At 40.3% G+C, this 15,027-nt stretch overlaps 1 protein-coding gene across 1 annotated transcript; it reads right to left on the reverse strand.

Annotated features, from left to right (window-relative positions):
• Nucleotides 1-392: 392 nt before the first annotated feature.
• LOC146488105 (uncharacterized) lies at nt 393-12,923 on the reverse strand. The gene is made up of 3 exons (XM_085121334.1): nt 12,868-12,923; nt 6,662-7,700; nt 393-5,880 (listed from the first exon to the last, which is right to left on the reverse strand). Exons 2-3 carry the CDS (start codon nt 7,689-7,691, stop codon nt 815-817), a joined length of 6,096 nt encoding a protein of 2,031 aa, XP_084977460.1. The 5' UTR covers nt 7,692-7,700; nt 12,868-12,923; the 3' UTR covers nt 393-814.
• Between the last annotated feature and the right edge of the window lie 2,104 nt (nt 12,924-15,027).

The raw sequence follows: 15,027 nt of genomic DNA on the forward strand, positions 1-15,027 counted from the left end.
ATACGGATGCGAGGAGGGCGAGGATGTTTTTTAACTAATATATTGAATTTACCAAAACATAGCTATGCTGGAACTAGCCTTAGGGTGAAATGGGAATCAATATTTTTTTTTCTGGAATCCAGGCTTAAATTATGACGTCATTGCAAACAATCTGACGTGATGACCCCTCGAATAAAAATACACGAGCTACATATGTTCGGATGTAGAAAGTTACGTCTAAAGGAGCTGCTACATTCCTGAGGGAAAAAGGTCATTGTTCTTGAATTCGAAATACTGAACAAATTCAAAACGTAAGATTTCATCGTATCCTTCACGTTTAACTAAAACTGAATTGACACAAGTTTCTGAAAAGTGTGGTACAAAAAGAAAAAGATAGCACGACGAAAAAACTGTCGCGTCCATCATAATCTAGTATTCGCATACAGTTATCATGATGCCCTAATGGCGCAAATACGCCTCAAAATCAAGCGTCAAAATTGATGTGAAAGTTTTGTATTTCCGTCATTCACTAGTTAAGTTAAAATAAGATCGTTCATTTTTTTTTTTTTTTTTTAATAATTTGGCTTGAGATTATTGCAAACCTTTCGGGGTGTTCAACAGGAAAAAAATACATGCGAGCTGTTTTAGCAGAGGTGATAACTAGCGCGGATTTTAGGATTTCTCAGCGTCTGTTTGAGAAAATTTTTGAATTAACAAGTGGAGTTTAATTTGGCGGGAAATTTTTTTCATAAAAGTATAGTAGGCCAGCGAAGCCAGTTGGGAATAAAGGTTCATGCGAAACTAGCAGCCGCGGCCTCGAGTCTAATTTTAGCTGTCAACTAAGGCGAAATAATGTGTCAACGCTAAGCGGAATGCGAGTCTCTTTATCTTGACCCAAACTGAGAACTTGAAGGTAGTTATATAATGTGATATCTCTTTGAGTGGCCTGTTGATAAAGAAATCTTGTAGCTTGATTCCAGTGTGAAGTCCCATTGAACTCAGCATTGCCTGGCATCCACTCGAACGGAATGCGTTTAGATGTGAATTCAGTTTCGACCAGGCTGGTTTTCCAAAAACTCAAATGGTCACTTACTTGGGATCTTGAAACATAATTTGTAAACTTCATCCTTAACATCACGGCCTGAAAAATCTCCTCAAAGCATAATTCGCTTTCTTCGTATTTTTCTATAAGTTTCACCATATTTCGTGTGTCTCCATAAACCTCGCTATGTTTGTGTAAGATGGCTTTAATGTATTTGTTCCAGTGGGAAATTATCGCTGCTAAGGACTCGTACTTGAAGCGAATCTCACGATGTCCTTCTTCAATCTCCTTTATGTCTTTCATGAGGGTCAGAAAACTCTCCATTATGGTGGGTTGAAGCATAATAACAGATTTTGGGACTTTGATATCGGTGGTAGTATGAGTGTTAGCCTCACTTTGTCTTCGTGCGATCTCCAAGTCGGTTTTTTTAAACCCTTTTAAAACGTCTTCTGTCAGTCGGTTCATGTCCAAACTGGCTTCCTGTACAGCAAGAAGAGTGTTCCAGTGATTTTCCAATTGAGAGAATTGTCTAGGAATCAATTGGAAATTCTTAATTCCGGAACTTTCTAGCTGGATTATCCGCAATAGTTCGGTATGGACTGCTTCCGAGTGAGGGTTAATCATAGTACCGGTATTATAATGATACAGGTCACGTTCCCTGCATTGGCTAACACCGCTGTTATACAGTTGTTCACTGTTAGCTTCAAGCGGATCCAGGGTAAAAGGATCGGGGTGACTACCGAAGAGATGTTTGTAGAGCACGTGAAGTTCTACCTCACGATCAGGATAACTAAGGACACCCCCATGCATTTCAATCAACCTGACTATTTCCTGCCATGGGTCCTTTTCACTTTCGGAGATACTCTCTGTTCCAACATACAGTTTGGCAAGGTATAAAGGCGTAATTCCATGTACATTTGAGCAATTCACATCAAAACCATGAAGACGTTTCTCATTTAAAAGAGTTCTGACAAAACCAGCCAGTCCTGCGTAAGCCGATAAGTGATATATCGTGAGCTTCGCCTCACTACTGTTGCAGCCAACATCAAAGTGTGACTTTTGTCTGGTTGCTCGAAGCAAGAGATCTGCTGCTTTTTCTGCGATATATCTTGTTCGTTTGAATGACACCAGGCTTAAGTCGGACATAATGGCGAGATTTAAAGCAGTGTGGCCCTGAGGAGTTAAGATTGTTGGATCAGCACCCCAGGAAATAAACTTTTCCAGCACAAGCAGATTCCCTCCTTGGGCAGCTCTATGTAACGCCGTGTATCCTTCTGCGTCACGGCATTCATCGATCACCCGGAAACCTTGAGGGTGGGCCTTTATAGCTTCGGCGAGGGGGCCATCTTCAGAGAAACATTGGGATGCATCACATGAATGCCATTCCAGAAGGTTATCCGACTGAATTGTTGGTTTTCTAAATGCTACCAGGTGAAATTCGGAAACGTTAAATGGCTTGCCACATTCAATATCAATTTCCACGTTAAACCGTGTTAAGACAACATCAAGCCACTTACCACCATTTTGTAAGTATATCAAAAGAGGTGTTCGTCCTTCTTTGTCTTTGCAGGTAAAACGACCACCTTTGGAGAGGATGAGATCAGCAATGAATGGTTTTTCTTTCTCAAAAGCTCTGTGTAGTAAAGAAGTCTGCCGCTCGTCACACGTTTGTGTTAGGAAAGCCTCTCTTGACAACAGAATATCAACCACTGAATTTTGATTTCTAAGATTAAAGGCCCGGACCAAGTCAAAATTTTCTTCAATATTTTCGTAGTGGGTTTCTATTTCAGCTACGACCTTTTTATGAAAGTAAATATCGAGCACTTCAGGGGCGAATTCAATGGCAACATCAAGTGGGGTCCTTCCCTTATTGTCAGTTAAGTCGGTGCGGGCTCCTTTTCCAAGAAGTTGTATGACAGAGCACTCGTCCCCGGTTTGCGCTGCGAGATGTAAGGCTGTTCTACCCTCTTTATCAACCTTGTCTATGTAGATGTCATCTGCTAATTTCGCAATTGCTAACACCTTTAGGCATTGAAAGTTTAAAGCCACCTTCCTTCTAATGAAACGAGTATCATATGCTGCAGTAAAATCCCCCTGTGCTGTCCAAATAAATATATTAGTACTAGGTGACGTATCGAACATTGTAGACATTGAGAATATCATAGCACCACTAATTTTGATAGAGTTGAGAACAGAGTAGTGCAAAGGAGTCATACCGTACTTGTCAGCGTCGTAAATACTAACACCCATGTCTAGCAAGGGACTAATGTCCTTGTTATTCTGACAAACAACAGCACTGTGCAGTAATGTGGACTGGTTTTCACTTCTGAGGTTTACTTGAAGATATGGCCTTTGTAAAATGAGCCATTTAATAAAATCGTAGTGCCCATGACACGCAGCCACGTGGAGAGGCGTGGCACCTTGGCAATCCATGGCCAGAGGCTTGGCACCATAACGTAAAAGCAGGGATGCTACTTCGCTATGACCATACCTTGCCGCAAGTAGGAATGGAGTCGAACCGCAATGGCAAAGATCTTTGTTGTAGTTCCTTTCTTCCTCTGCGCTTAGATTATGACTATAATTTCGTGATGCAGGTTTTTCCTTTAAAACGATATCAGAGGATGATAAATTCTGAAAGTGTCTGCACCTACGAGAATGTTTTGCTCCATGTTTTAACAGCAACTCTGTTATCTCAACGTGGTTTTGTCTTACGGCTTCATGGAGTGGAGTTCGACCAGTAAAATCTGTGCAGTGGATTGCATTGTCTTCTCGTGATAGAAGCACTTTAGCTACTTTTGTACGATTTTTAGCTACTGCCAAGTGAAGGGCACTCTGACAAAGAATTTTAAACCGGTCGTCTGACAAAATGTAGCCCTCGGCATGAAAAGGCCTTACTTGATATCGGGTTTGATTTTTAAGCCAATAAAAGGATCCATCGCATCGCATGCATTTATCATCTACACCAATGTTTAATAAGAAAGCTACAACATCTGCATGGCCTCCATACGCGGCATGTTGAAGTGATAAGTGATCTAGCCATGCTCCTTGCTCGAACAGAAGCTGGACAACTTTTAAATGACCCTTCTCTGCTGCCAGCTGGATTGCCGTCAAGTTAATACCATTCACGTCAACAAACGAAGCATTTCTTTTCAGTAGTAGTTGGACAACATCACTGTGGCCACCTGAAGCAGCCGCGTGTATCATTGAAGAGTTCCAAAATGCTGTTTTGGATCGTTCAATCAAATCACCCCATACCGAGCTCGGAGTTGGCGGTGGTTTTGTTCGATGTTCAATGTTGGCTCCTTCACTTATGAGAAAGTTAACGTTTTTTGCAAGACCATTCATCGCAGCAACGAATGCTGGGGTAAACCCATAGCTATCTTTGCAGTCAATGTCTTCAAAGGCTGGTCTTAGAAGCTGAAGAACCTTTTCGTCACTTTTAGAGGCAGCGAGATGAAGAAGAGTCCTGTTGTCATTGTCAATGGTGGCATTGATATACGACGCTTCGATGCTTCTAAAATCATTTAGGTGACGATTTTCACCTTCATCACAACTAACGTGCTGCACTAAGTGGTAAATGTCCATCGAAGAACTTTGATTCTTTTTCACGACACTCAAATGATATTCTGCCAGGCGTCTGTGACCACGACTCCGGCTTACATAGTATGGGTTTCCGAGGTTTTCGTTACTAGTAAGCCACTCTTTAAATGACTGGTGATAAAGAGTTATGGTGTTATCTACTCCATATCTAATAAAATGGGACAGTCCCTTTAAGGTATAGATAAAGTCATACTCATAGTCAATCATTTCTCGAATTTTTAAAACGTCAAACAGGCGCATAATCTTCATAGGTTCAAACGAAGCGACCAAGATCTCTAATATTGCGAGTGCAGGTTGAAAATTTTGTCTTGATCCGTAAGCCCGTCTCAAGTAGCTCTCGTATTGTTCACCGATTGTGCTCGGGAGTTTGTCCAAGTCGACACTCCGCGGGTCGCTTTTCCAAAAATGGAGCATTTCTTTTGCAAAATGAAAATTTCCTTGACTTTGACTCAGTAACTTGCTTGTTAGATAGGAAACTTCATCAATTTTGCTGAGGCCCAATTTAATCTTCAGCTTATCAAGTAAGGGTGCATCTGCAAATAGCTTGGTGTCTATAAAGACCTCGATATCTTGCAAGTTTCTTTTATCTGTAGGGGATAAATGCAACTTTGGAAAACTACTGAAATATTTTAATACGGTAGAATCATTACGTGATGTCAGTACAAAACGCAGCCATATCGGGAGCATGCTGTAGGTATCTTTTATGAACTGAACTATTGATGTACCACCATCGTCAGAAGAACATTCATCTAAGGCATCTATAACAATGAAATAATACTGGAACTCGTTTTGTAATTGCCGCAAGGGCATTGCAACAGCTTGTTCAAAGCAGTCATAGGGATCGCGCAAACAACTTCTCTGTAGAATTCCAGGAATAAACGAACTTTTATAAATCAGCATGCCATATTCTGGAATCCTTCTTGCAATCAAATCTGCTAAATTTCGAACAAATCGACCAGGATCTTGAGTCGCCTTGTCTGAATACTTACATAAGTGATATCCAATTATTCTCTCGTGAATAAAAGGGTTGGATGAGCGGGAACAGATCAGTTGTGCACTCAAAGCAGATTTTCCAGCCCCTGGATCACCGACCACCACAACCCCGCTGGCACTGGTGCCTTGTGAATTAATCAAAAGTGATTCCATATCATGATAGAGCCAAAGACGTCCTGTGAAGCTTTCTCGAGCGCTGTTCAGGTGGCTAGTAAAGTTGAATTCCTTAGTGTCAAAAGGGACATCTCCATCTTCTAATGGACAACCTAAAAAGAAGATACATCGATGGAGATATTATATTCAACCTTTGCCTTGCTAAACTTTGTATATAAATTCAACATCGAGTGACCGCTGAAACGTGATCGTGTACTATTAATAAAAGTTAGCATTACAAGTCGTTGGTCACAATTGAAACATTGTAGGGAGCTTAAGCAACGACGACGGTGACGGCAACGACAACGCCGCAAAACAATAGGTTTAATGAGCAACAACAATCGCTCTACACGTGCGTTTTACATTTGGTACATTTCTTTGCCGTCCTCTGCAAAACAACAACGTGAAATGATCAGATTTAAGGTTTTGTGGAGAACGTGAACGCATGGCGGTGAATTTTTCATTTTCTTTCTTAAATTGTGCGCCACTCTTACCAATTTAGTTCCTGGATAGTTCGCCATTTTTATAAAAGTTGAGCGAGTTGAAATAATCGCGAAGTAGCACAAATGAAATAAAGATATATTTTCAGGTGACGTTTTCGTTGCCGTCGCCGTCGTCGTTGCTTAAGCTCCCTACAAAGTCATCTTCACGATCCTTTGAAGGGCAAGGTGGCGCTTGTTAGTGGACGTAAGTTTGTATCGGGGGGCCAGCGGAAGTGCTATCCTAAACAATTGAGCACGTGCCTTCTGCAATAAGGTATTTTCTGGGGTTCGAACGGCTAAAATAAGGGGTTGCAACTTCCCTCAATCCTCTCTCTGACTTGTCTTAGTGACTACCAAGAGCAAAACCAAAGGTTTCATGATGGAATAAAGACGCGGTTAGCAATAAACTTACCATCTTTGTAGGAATTCTGATTCAAGAATCTAACACATGACAGTAGAGCTCCAAGAAATATCCAAATTGAGATTGACCTGATGGTCAAGCTACGAAGGTTTCCAACAATAACTCGTTTGGAATTCGTGAGTAACCATACTCCGTGGTTCCACGCTCTGGTTGTGTATGGTACGTTCCTTCTCTCCATCTCCTCCATTCTGTCATTGATGTTTTGCTGAACCTTACCCAACTTAGTCTGTCGTTTTTGTAAGCTAGACAGCTTCTTTTGTATCTTGTTGCTAGCGCTTTTAAAGCTACCTTTGAAGGTTCTCATTTCAAGTTTAATGTCATCAAGCTGGTCATGAACGGCCAGTTGAAAATCTGCAAGCACCTTTCTCTCTACGCTTTTTGCATCAAAGACCTTCTCCATTTGAGAGATTTCTACAAGGGCTGTTTTGGCATCACTGTCAGCAACTAACTCTGGATCGTTAAGAAGGTTGCGGATTGCGATTAAAGCAGCCGCTTTTTCTCCATCCGTTAGCTCTTGTCTTGGAGCGTGCCCCCATTTTATGTTGCGTGTATCCCTCACGGCCTCAATAAGATGAAGTTGTACACGAAAATGAACGCACCAAAACATGAGATTGGTTAACCCTGTGCAGTCTGTAGTGCTTGCGTCTACCACAGTGGCCTTACTGGCCCTTAAATCGGCCATGAAAAGTTTGGCCACCTCCCAGTAACCACGATGAGGATCTGTCCATGCCTTTGGGTCACTTTGATGCCATTTGGGAGAGTTTGGTTTTCCTCCTCTGTGGCATCTCGCCAATTGAGCAGACCATGCACAGGTATGTTTCTTTGATCCAGGACAAGTGCAAGGAGGCAGGGTGGCGAAGTTTGCCAGTAAAGCCTGATGATATACTTTCATTTCTCTCTCTATGTAAGGTCGTAGACCATCCAGCATCAATGATAAAGCGTGACCAACTGCAAGCCAGTTTTGGTACTCTTTCTTGAGTATTTTAGACTGCCAGTCTGCTGAAACTGAGTGCGAACCCATATGAAATTCCTGTCATAAAACGAAATGAAACAACATGAAAATCAACAACATAACATCATTAAACTAGCCTTACATCGTCCTAGTGTTCATAGCGTTCCTGCTAGTGGCCAATCCCAGCTGCTTAGGGTACCAGACATACCCGCTATGCAAAATAACATGTGAAGACACTTTGAAATTCACTTGCCCGCCACATATTCACATATCTAGTCTAGGCGGATGGTAAATGGGAGAATAATGCAGCGAACATGAGGTTGAAAGATAAAACTGTGAGCTGACAAAAAGCTGAACTGTCGGTTGACAAGCGCAGCTACTAAAGTGTCCTACCCCCTCCATTATTTTGGCTTAAAGAAGTGTCTTTCCTGACATTGAACATTCACAACAAACTTAATTAGCGACTTTTCCGAACATTTATGTAGTAACAATTTGATGACGTGTCATATCCAATGTGGTTAGATTCTTGCACAACTTTCAAAATTTTGACTCTTTTTTATTGTATTTCAATGAAAAATAAGTTCTTCAATGCAATTCTAAATATGGGTTACACTTGAGAATCCTTTAAGCGTGTCTTTATTAGTTTTCGTTAATTTGTGTGCAATTATGACGGGGTTTAGAGGAAATCTGTGGTGGCGTCTGTTCCCAAAAAGAGATATTTAGCATCGCGTTTACGGCAAACGGCAAACGCCAGGCTGAAATTTTCTCTTTGATGAAAAACAATGAAGCTTTTTTGGTTTAAGCTTATCTCCACCCAGTCGGCGACAGCTATCGAGCAAACACGAAAAAGAGAGAAGTGAGTTCGAGAAACACAAGTTTATGCATTCTAGAACAAACAGCGGCTTGACGTTTCCCGTTTGGCGTTAGCTGTAAACGCGAAGCTAAATCTCTATATCGACTTCATTGACGTCATTTTCACTTAAGGGTTGCCATAGCAACTGTAACGGGGATTTTACTGTATTTTGTTCAAAAACAGTCAGTTATTCGACAAATGCCTTTTTCTCCAAAACAAAGTGTTCTCTGAGTACCAGCAGGAAAATATTAAGCAACTTCTTCAAAGAGTATCAAACTAAGATTTCTTCAAAATTACACAGGAAGAACCAATTTTTTTCTAGTTGTTATCCAGGGGCGTAGCTAGCCTTTAAGCCATTAAGCACGGGCTTCATAAGAATTTTCGTAATTAGTTTTTTTAACAGGCGAAATGCAGTGTTTTCTTTTGCTTGCTATTTAATAGCGAATACCCCCTATATCAACGTTTTATTTTGAAAAATAAAATAATGGCGTTTAACATTATATATTAAAAATGCTAAAAGGTTAACAAAGGAAAGAAATGTTACTATAGAACTTTAAAATAGTTTGCGCACGACAATTAAGTTAACTGATGATTTGCGCCGTACAACGGCTTTGAAAGCTGTGCGCCTGTAATTGTTAAAAAGAAAGTAGAACGGACATAAGCTGATCATTCGAAATGCTTTTCTCAAACTCATTAATAATTCATCCAGAGAAAACAAAGAAAATCACTACCGTGACCGAGGTTTGGATAAGTGATCCCAATTACCATAAAATTTTGCTAACTTTAGCCTTGAATTTCTCCAAGAATTATTGCTCATTTGAGAAGCCATATCAAACACTCGAAAGTGTGTTTCATCAGATATCCAAACACCTCGAAGTCGTTCAAAAAAACTCGGCTGCGCCTCGTTTTTTCAACCTACTTCTCAGTGTTTGGATATCTGATGAAACACGCTTTCTCGTGTTTGATATATTACGTCAATGACTTCAATTGATCAGTCAGCAAGTGAACTAAATAAAGGGTGTTAATTTCGCATATACCTGGAGGAAATCTCTATATGCGTTTGTTTTATGCACACATTGAGGACAACAAGAAGGTGCAGGTACGGGAGGAGTTCCTTGGGTTTGTAAAAGCTGAGAGTACCACAGGACAGGCGCTAGCGAAAAGGTTTCTAGAGATCCAGCAGGGCTATGGCCTGTATATTGACCGCATGCGCGCATGCACAGGGCTATGATGGGGTGGCGAACATGGCAGGGATTCACAGAGGTGTCCAAGCAATTATTAGGTATCGCGTACCAGACGCAGTTTATGTCCATTGTAAGGCTCACTCCTGGAACTTAGTGAGGAACATGCTCGGAACCCTACAGCAGTTGGCTTTTGAGTTTCATTACTCTGCAAAGCCTGTTGGCGTTTCAGGAGTGTTTGTCTCAAGATGCGACCGTAAGGGTTGAGATGGTACGGCGCGCCAAGTTGCGAACCCTGTGTGAGATACGATGGGCAAGTAGGGCTGACTCGTTGTATACCTTCCGTACAGCGTTTCCAGTGGTGGTACAGGCATTAAAGAGCCTTGCAGAGGATGGCGACGCTAAGGCAAGAGGGTACGTGAGCTCCATCCTACAGTTCGACTTGATTTCGTTTATCAAATAATTAGCGGTTTGTAACCCATGATTTTCGTTCACACAATTCGAAAACTAAACAGAAAACTGCACAGTGCAAATGGGGCCTATGGTATTTCTGCGATTAACTCACCCTTTAAAAATCGTGTCATGAATCACTCTTCCTTCTTCGCACCCTTTGCGCGTACAAAAGCTCCCATTCCGTTGGGGAGAAGTGCAACACAAAGCTAAATTTCATTCAGAATTTAATTATATGCAGCTACTTGAGTACAACGAACCGTCAACATGCCCCGAGGCTCATATTCATTGGTTATTCTCTTAACCAGATGAAAGCTTTAAGACCTCTAAGAAACCCCCATCCCATTCGCTTCGGCTGGATGTACACTGATCAAAATTGATTTTTGAAACGTAACCTTTCATGTCGAGAGATATCGTTGAGTCAGAGGGTGTAAATAACATATATTGTAACTGTGAAATAGTGGTACCCATTTATTTTCCCACTAATTTCTTTCTTTCTTCATTCATTATTTCATGTTCCAGAGTGTTCCAAGTTCTTTGTTTCACCGACGACGATACTTTAAGTAGACCATTATCTCTGTCTTAGCAAGCATAAAGAGATTTATTTTCTTACTCTCTGATTAACAAATGTGGGATAAGCACAACCAAATAAACATGTATACGAGGGCCCATGTCACAAGAAGTCTACTCAATTTCGCATAAAATATCCACCAAAATCCGTTAAGTAAAAATCCAACTTAAAGAAAAATTAACTTTCACCACCAGGAACCAAGACACTCACCTTGTTAATTTCAAACATCTTTACCTGTTGCCTGGCAATGTAAAATTCTTCTTCCATTGCCAGGCAACCTTTATTGTACAAAATAAGGATGTTATTGAATTAACAAGGTGGGATTGTCTTATACGATCGAACAGGAATTCCTTCGGACACTGTGAACATGAAGTCACACAACTCAAGTCAGGTAAAATTGCAACTCCAAGACAAAAACAAAAAAAAAAGGCTATTGAGTGTTTCTCTTGAAAAAAAATAAAACTAAATAAAAGAAATATATGAAGTAAAATAAAAAGCACTCACGCAAAAAAAAAAAAAAAAAAAAAAAAAAAAATCAAAGGCTTCTGTAAGCCAACTCGTGAATGCAGAAGTAAATAGTAGCCAGGTATAAAACATTGCTTGGTTTCCCCAGGACTTGAAATATAGTCAATGGCATTTTAATTTATTCCGCATCCTAGATTTTTAGCCGTTACCCTCAGCAAGATTGAGCTCCTTGAAACGTCCTTCAATTTGCGATGAGGGGATTTCACTTGGTCGGTGGGTTGTTAACTTTCAGGCATGCGCAGTGAAGGAGTGACCGTAATGTAGCGGAATTTCACTCTGGCGCGGGTCGAAATTAGCCAATTTTGCGTTTTTGGAATGGAAACACACCTCTTGAAAACGGTGAATCGAAAGAGGAACTTCTAAGGGATGCTCGATAGTTTCAACAGCGGAAATCAAGTATTAAAGGCGAAGAAATTTTTGTTCGAGTATTTAATAGCCCGATGAGCGGGCGGTTTAATCCGCTGAGTTCCTTGGTAATGTTCCAGTGCTTCTAGGAATACAACACACAAATAATAACAGGTTTGATTGTCAATTTTTAATAGACCGGATTTTCGTATTCCGAACAGTTTTTGCAAAGTATTTGAAAAACGTGCTTGGGTAAGTCCGCTTCAAAATTGACTTCAAATCGCTTGCAAGTCGCCTTATGGCGAAATTTTTTTAGATAAAACTAGTGAGCAGCACGTCTGCGAACTCTTACAGTTGTAAAACGACTTATTTTCCCCTACGCGTTTCGTGTGACTAACGCACACTTCGTCAGGGAGTTTTACAATACAACATAAGTGACCTGTATATATACCTACATAAAAGACTAAAATAAATTTTACATTACGTAAAACCGCACCTACGCTAGCGGATTTACATGTAGGAAACAGGCGAAAAGGTGTACAAGTCGTTACATATTTTGTGCTTGACATAATTTTGGGGCCCACAGTTTTAGCTAAAACTGTGGGCCCTGCGTGCTACGCCAGCAAAACGCAATGAACGGCAGCCGCACGTGCTTACATGAGGGTTTTGTAGACATCCGGGATTGCAATATGTTCGTTTCCTGCGTGGTTGTCACTTTGAGAATACCAAGCCCCGAGAAAAAGTCGTTCGTGAAAATTACGAGCCTTGTCTACAATTGTCGCATGGTCGAAGTCTATATTATGGACAAACTGGTTCGGGTGTTGCGCAATTTTGGAGTTATTATCTCCAACCCGAACTGCCCGTTTATGTTCTTTTAACCTTGTTTCCAAGGTTCGGTCAGTGTGTCCATAATACACGAAGTTGCAATCAACGCAGCCGACCTTGTAAACAACACCTTGGCACTGCAAAGCAGAAGGTTTGTCCTTTGGTCTCGGAAAACGCGTGCGCAAAACATTGCAAAGTTTGTAACCCACTTTAACACCATTGTTGCGTAGTACTTGCGAAATTCTCTCAGAGACGCCTCTAACATACAGAAGAACAACAAATGTTGACGTTGAAGGTGCGCTAGCACTGGAAGCGTCGTTGGTATTTGAATCGCGGCGGAGAGCGCTGTGGTAGTCATGTTTGTGAATTTAATTTATATAAATCGAAATCATTGAAACAATCGTTAAGTAGTTGCGTTTGCCAAATTAATCACAGGTAATCCGGCACTAGCCTAAGCTTTGATTCGTCTAAATAATCAAGGTTGGTTCCACTAACCTGAAAGATTTTTACCTCACTCTTCAGTTCAACTTTCGGCAAAACAAAGAAATTCAAATTAGAGGTTCTGCGCGTTATAAGGGAAAAATCCCTTTACCATCAACCTTAGCGTGCAAAACATTACATCATCGTATTTGCTTGTCTTACCTCTCTACTTTTCATTTACTTTTGATTCAATCTCAACAATGACAAAATTATGATTGATAATTCTGTGTTTAGTCGCTGTTAATTAATATTTTGTTTACATTTTCTAGCTTACAAGTCAAACTTCAGAATATTTACCTGCACAAATAACCACTTTTTTGTTTCTATTTATAAACGCTAATGTCTCACTAGCGTGAAACTGCTTCTATTAAAGATGGTAAAACAACAAGTTGACTACATTTTCAAAACTGATACTAATATTCCTTATCAAACAATCTTGTAGAACGAAGCAATGAGTTGTTTGTCATTTACGAAACGATTGAAAATTCGAGACGCCACAGTCATAAGTAAGATTTAAAACACGGCCTCCAAGAAAAGCAGCACTTGTTGTTTTATTATGTTTTAACTTTTATAATACTATTTATGTAGACAGATAGTTAGTTGATAATGATAATTATGTAGCTGATGGAAATACCGTGTATAATTATTAAAAACTGGATCATTGTAAAATGCAATTCCAGGGTTTTGATTGGCTTAGCGGCCATGGTATATGAGCCATTATACCATGCCCGAGAAGTAGCGACCATAAATTGTTTTCTGGTTGCTCTTGAAAAGGAAATCAGCAAGGGCTACCAATATTACTTGATTGTTTTTAATGAAACAATTATTCGAGTCGCGCTTGTTGGATATGAGATGATGATAGCCAACTCGGCGCGTAGCGCCTCGTTGGCTATTATCTCATATCCGACGCACGCTGGTGGAATAATTGTTATAAAGTTATCCTATCCTATTGTTATAAGCATGTGAGAATGTTTACGACCCATCGACCGCGTGACATTTCCCCCACGTTACGTTACACATTACGGTAACTCATTCATCGCGCATGCACGCATTCACGAATTCAAGAAGGAACCCATTTTACAAACGGGAATTTTGAACCTTTTTTGCACAGGTCACCCATGCGGGAAAAAAACACCAAAAAAAGAAAACAACATGTCTTTTTATAAATGAACAATGCATGCGTGCTGCTAATTTCCATGGCTTCTTCCACTGAACTTTAAATTTAAGGATAAGGGTTGAATAAATTTTATTGTTGTAACTTTATTCAGCCCGGAATGACGCAAACATTGCCCTGGCTACGCGCGCTTCCATTTGTAGCGCGTCCCACGCATGATATATCTGAATATATTAATAGTAGGCATAAAGCAATCCTTTCTATTTTTCCCACCGAACTAGCAATTTGACGGGCTTCTTTCACATGTCCATACTCCTATGCCTGTTTCGTAACGTTATAATCCAATTATATCACTTTCGGGGGCTCATTCGACGTCTCGTATAACCGACTACTGATCAGACTGATCAAACATTCTTTTAGTGCGCGATCGAATCCCTCCAATGAAGCGAAACCAGTGTACTCCGAGAACTTTCGAACTGGCACTGTTTGCGAATATTACTCGTCAAAATTGGCAGTACTCGCAACTGTTCGTGATTATTCGATTGCTCGGGTTTTCCAGACACCTTCCAACAACACAGCATAATTTCATAATTGAGCCGCGGTACAATGTAGTCATGTTTGGGAATTTAATTTATATAAATCGAAATCATTGAAACAATCGTTAAGTAGTTGCGTATGCCAAATTAATCACAGGTAATCCGGCACTGGCCTAAGCTTTGATTCGTCTTAATAATCAAGGTTAGTTCCACCTACCTGAAAGATTTTTACCTCACTCTTCAGTTCAACTTTCGGCAAAACAAAGAAATTCAAATTAGAGGTTCTACGCGTTATAAGGGAAAAATCCCTTTACCATCAACCTTAGCGTGCAAAACATTACATCATCGTATTTGCTTGTCTTACCTCTCTAATTTTCATTTACTTTTGATTCAATCTCAAAAATTTAAGACACAATTATGATTGATAATTCTGTGTTTAGTCGCTGTTAATTAATATTTTGTTTACAGTTTCTAGCTTACAAGTCAGACTTCAGAATATTTACATGCACAAATAACCACTTTTTT

This window comes from Pavona decussata, unplaced genomic scaffold, assembly GCF_977016875.1.
Source record: "Pavona decussata unplaced genomic scaffold, jaPavDecu1.1 SCAFFOLD_11, whole genome shotgun sequence".
Lineage (NCBI taxonomy): Eukaryota > Metazoa > Cnidaria > Anthozoa > Scleractinia > Agariciidae > Pavona > Pavona decussata.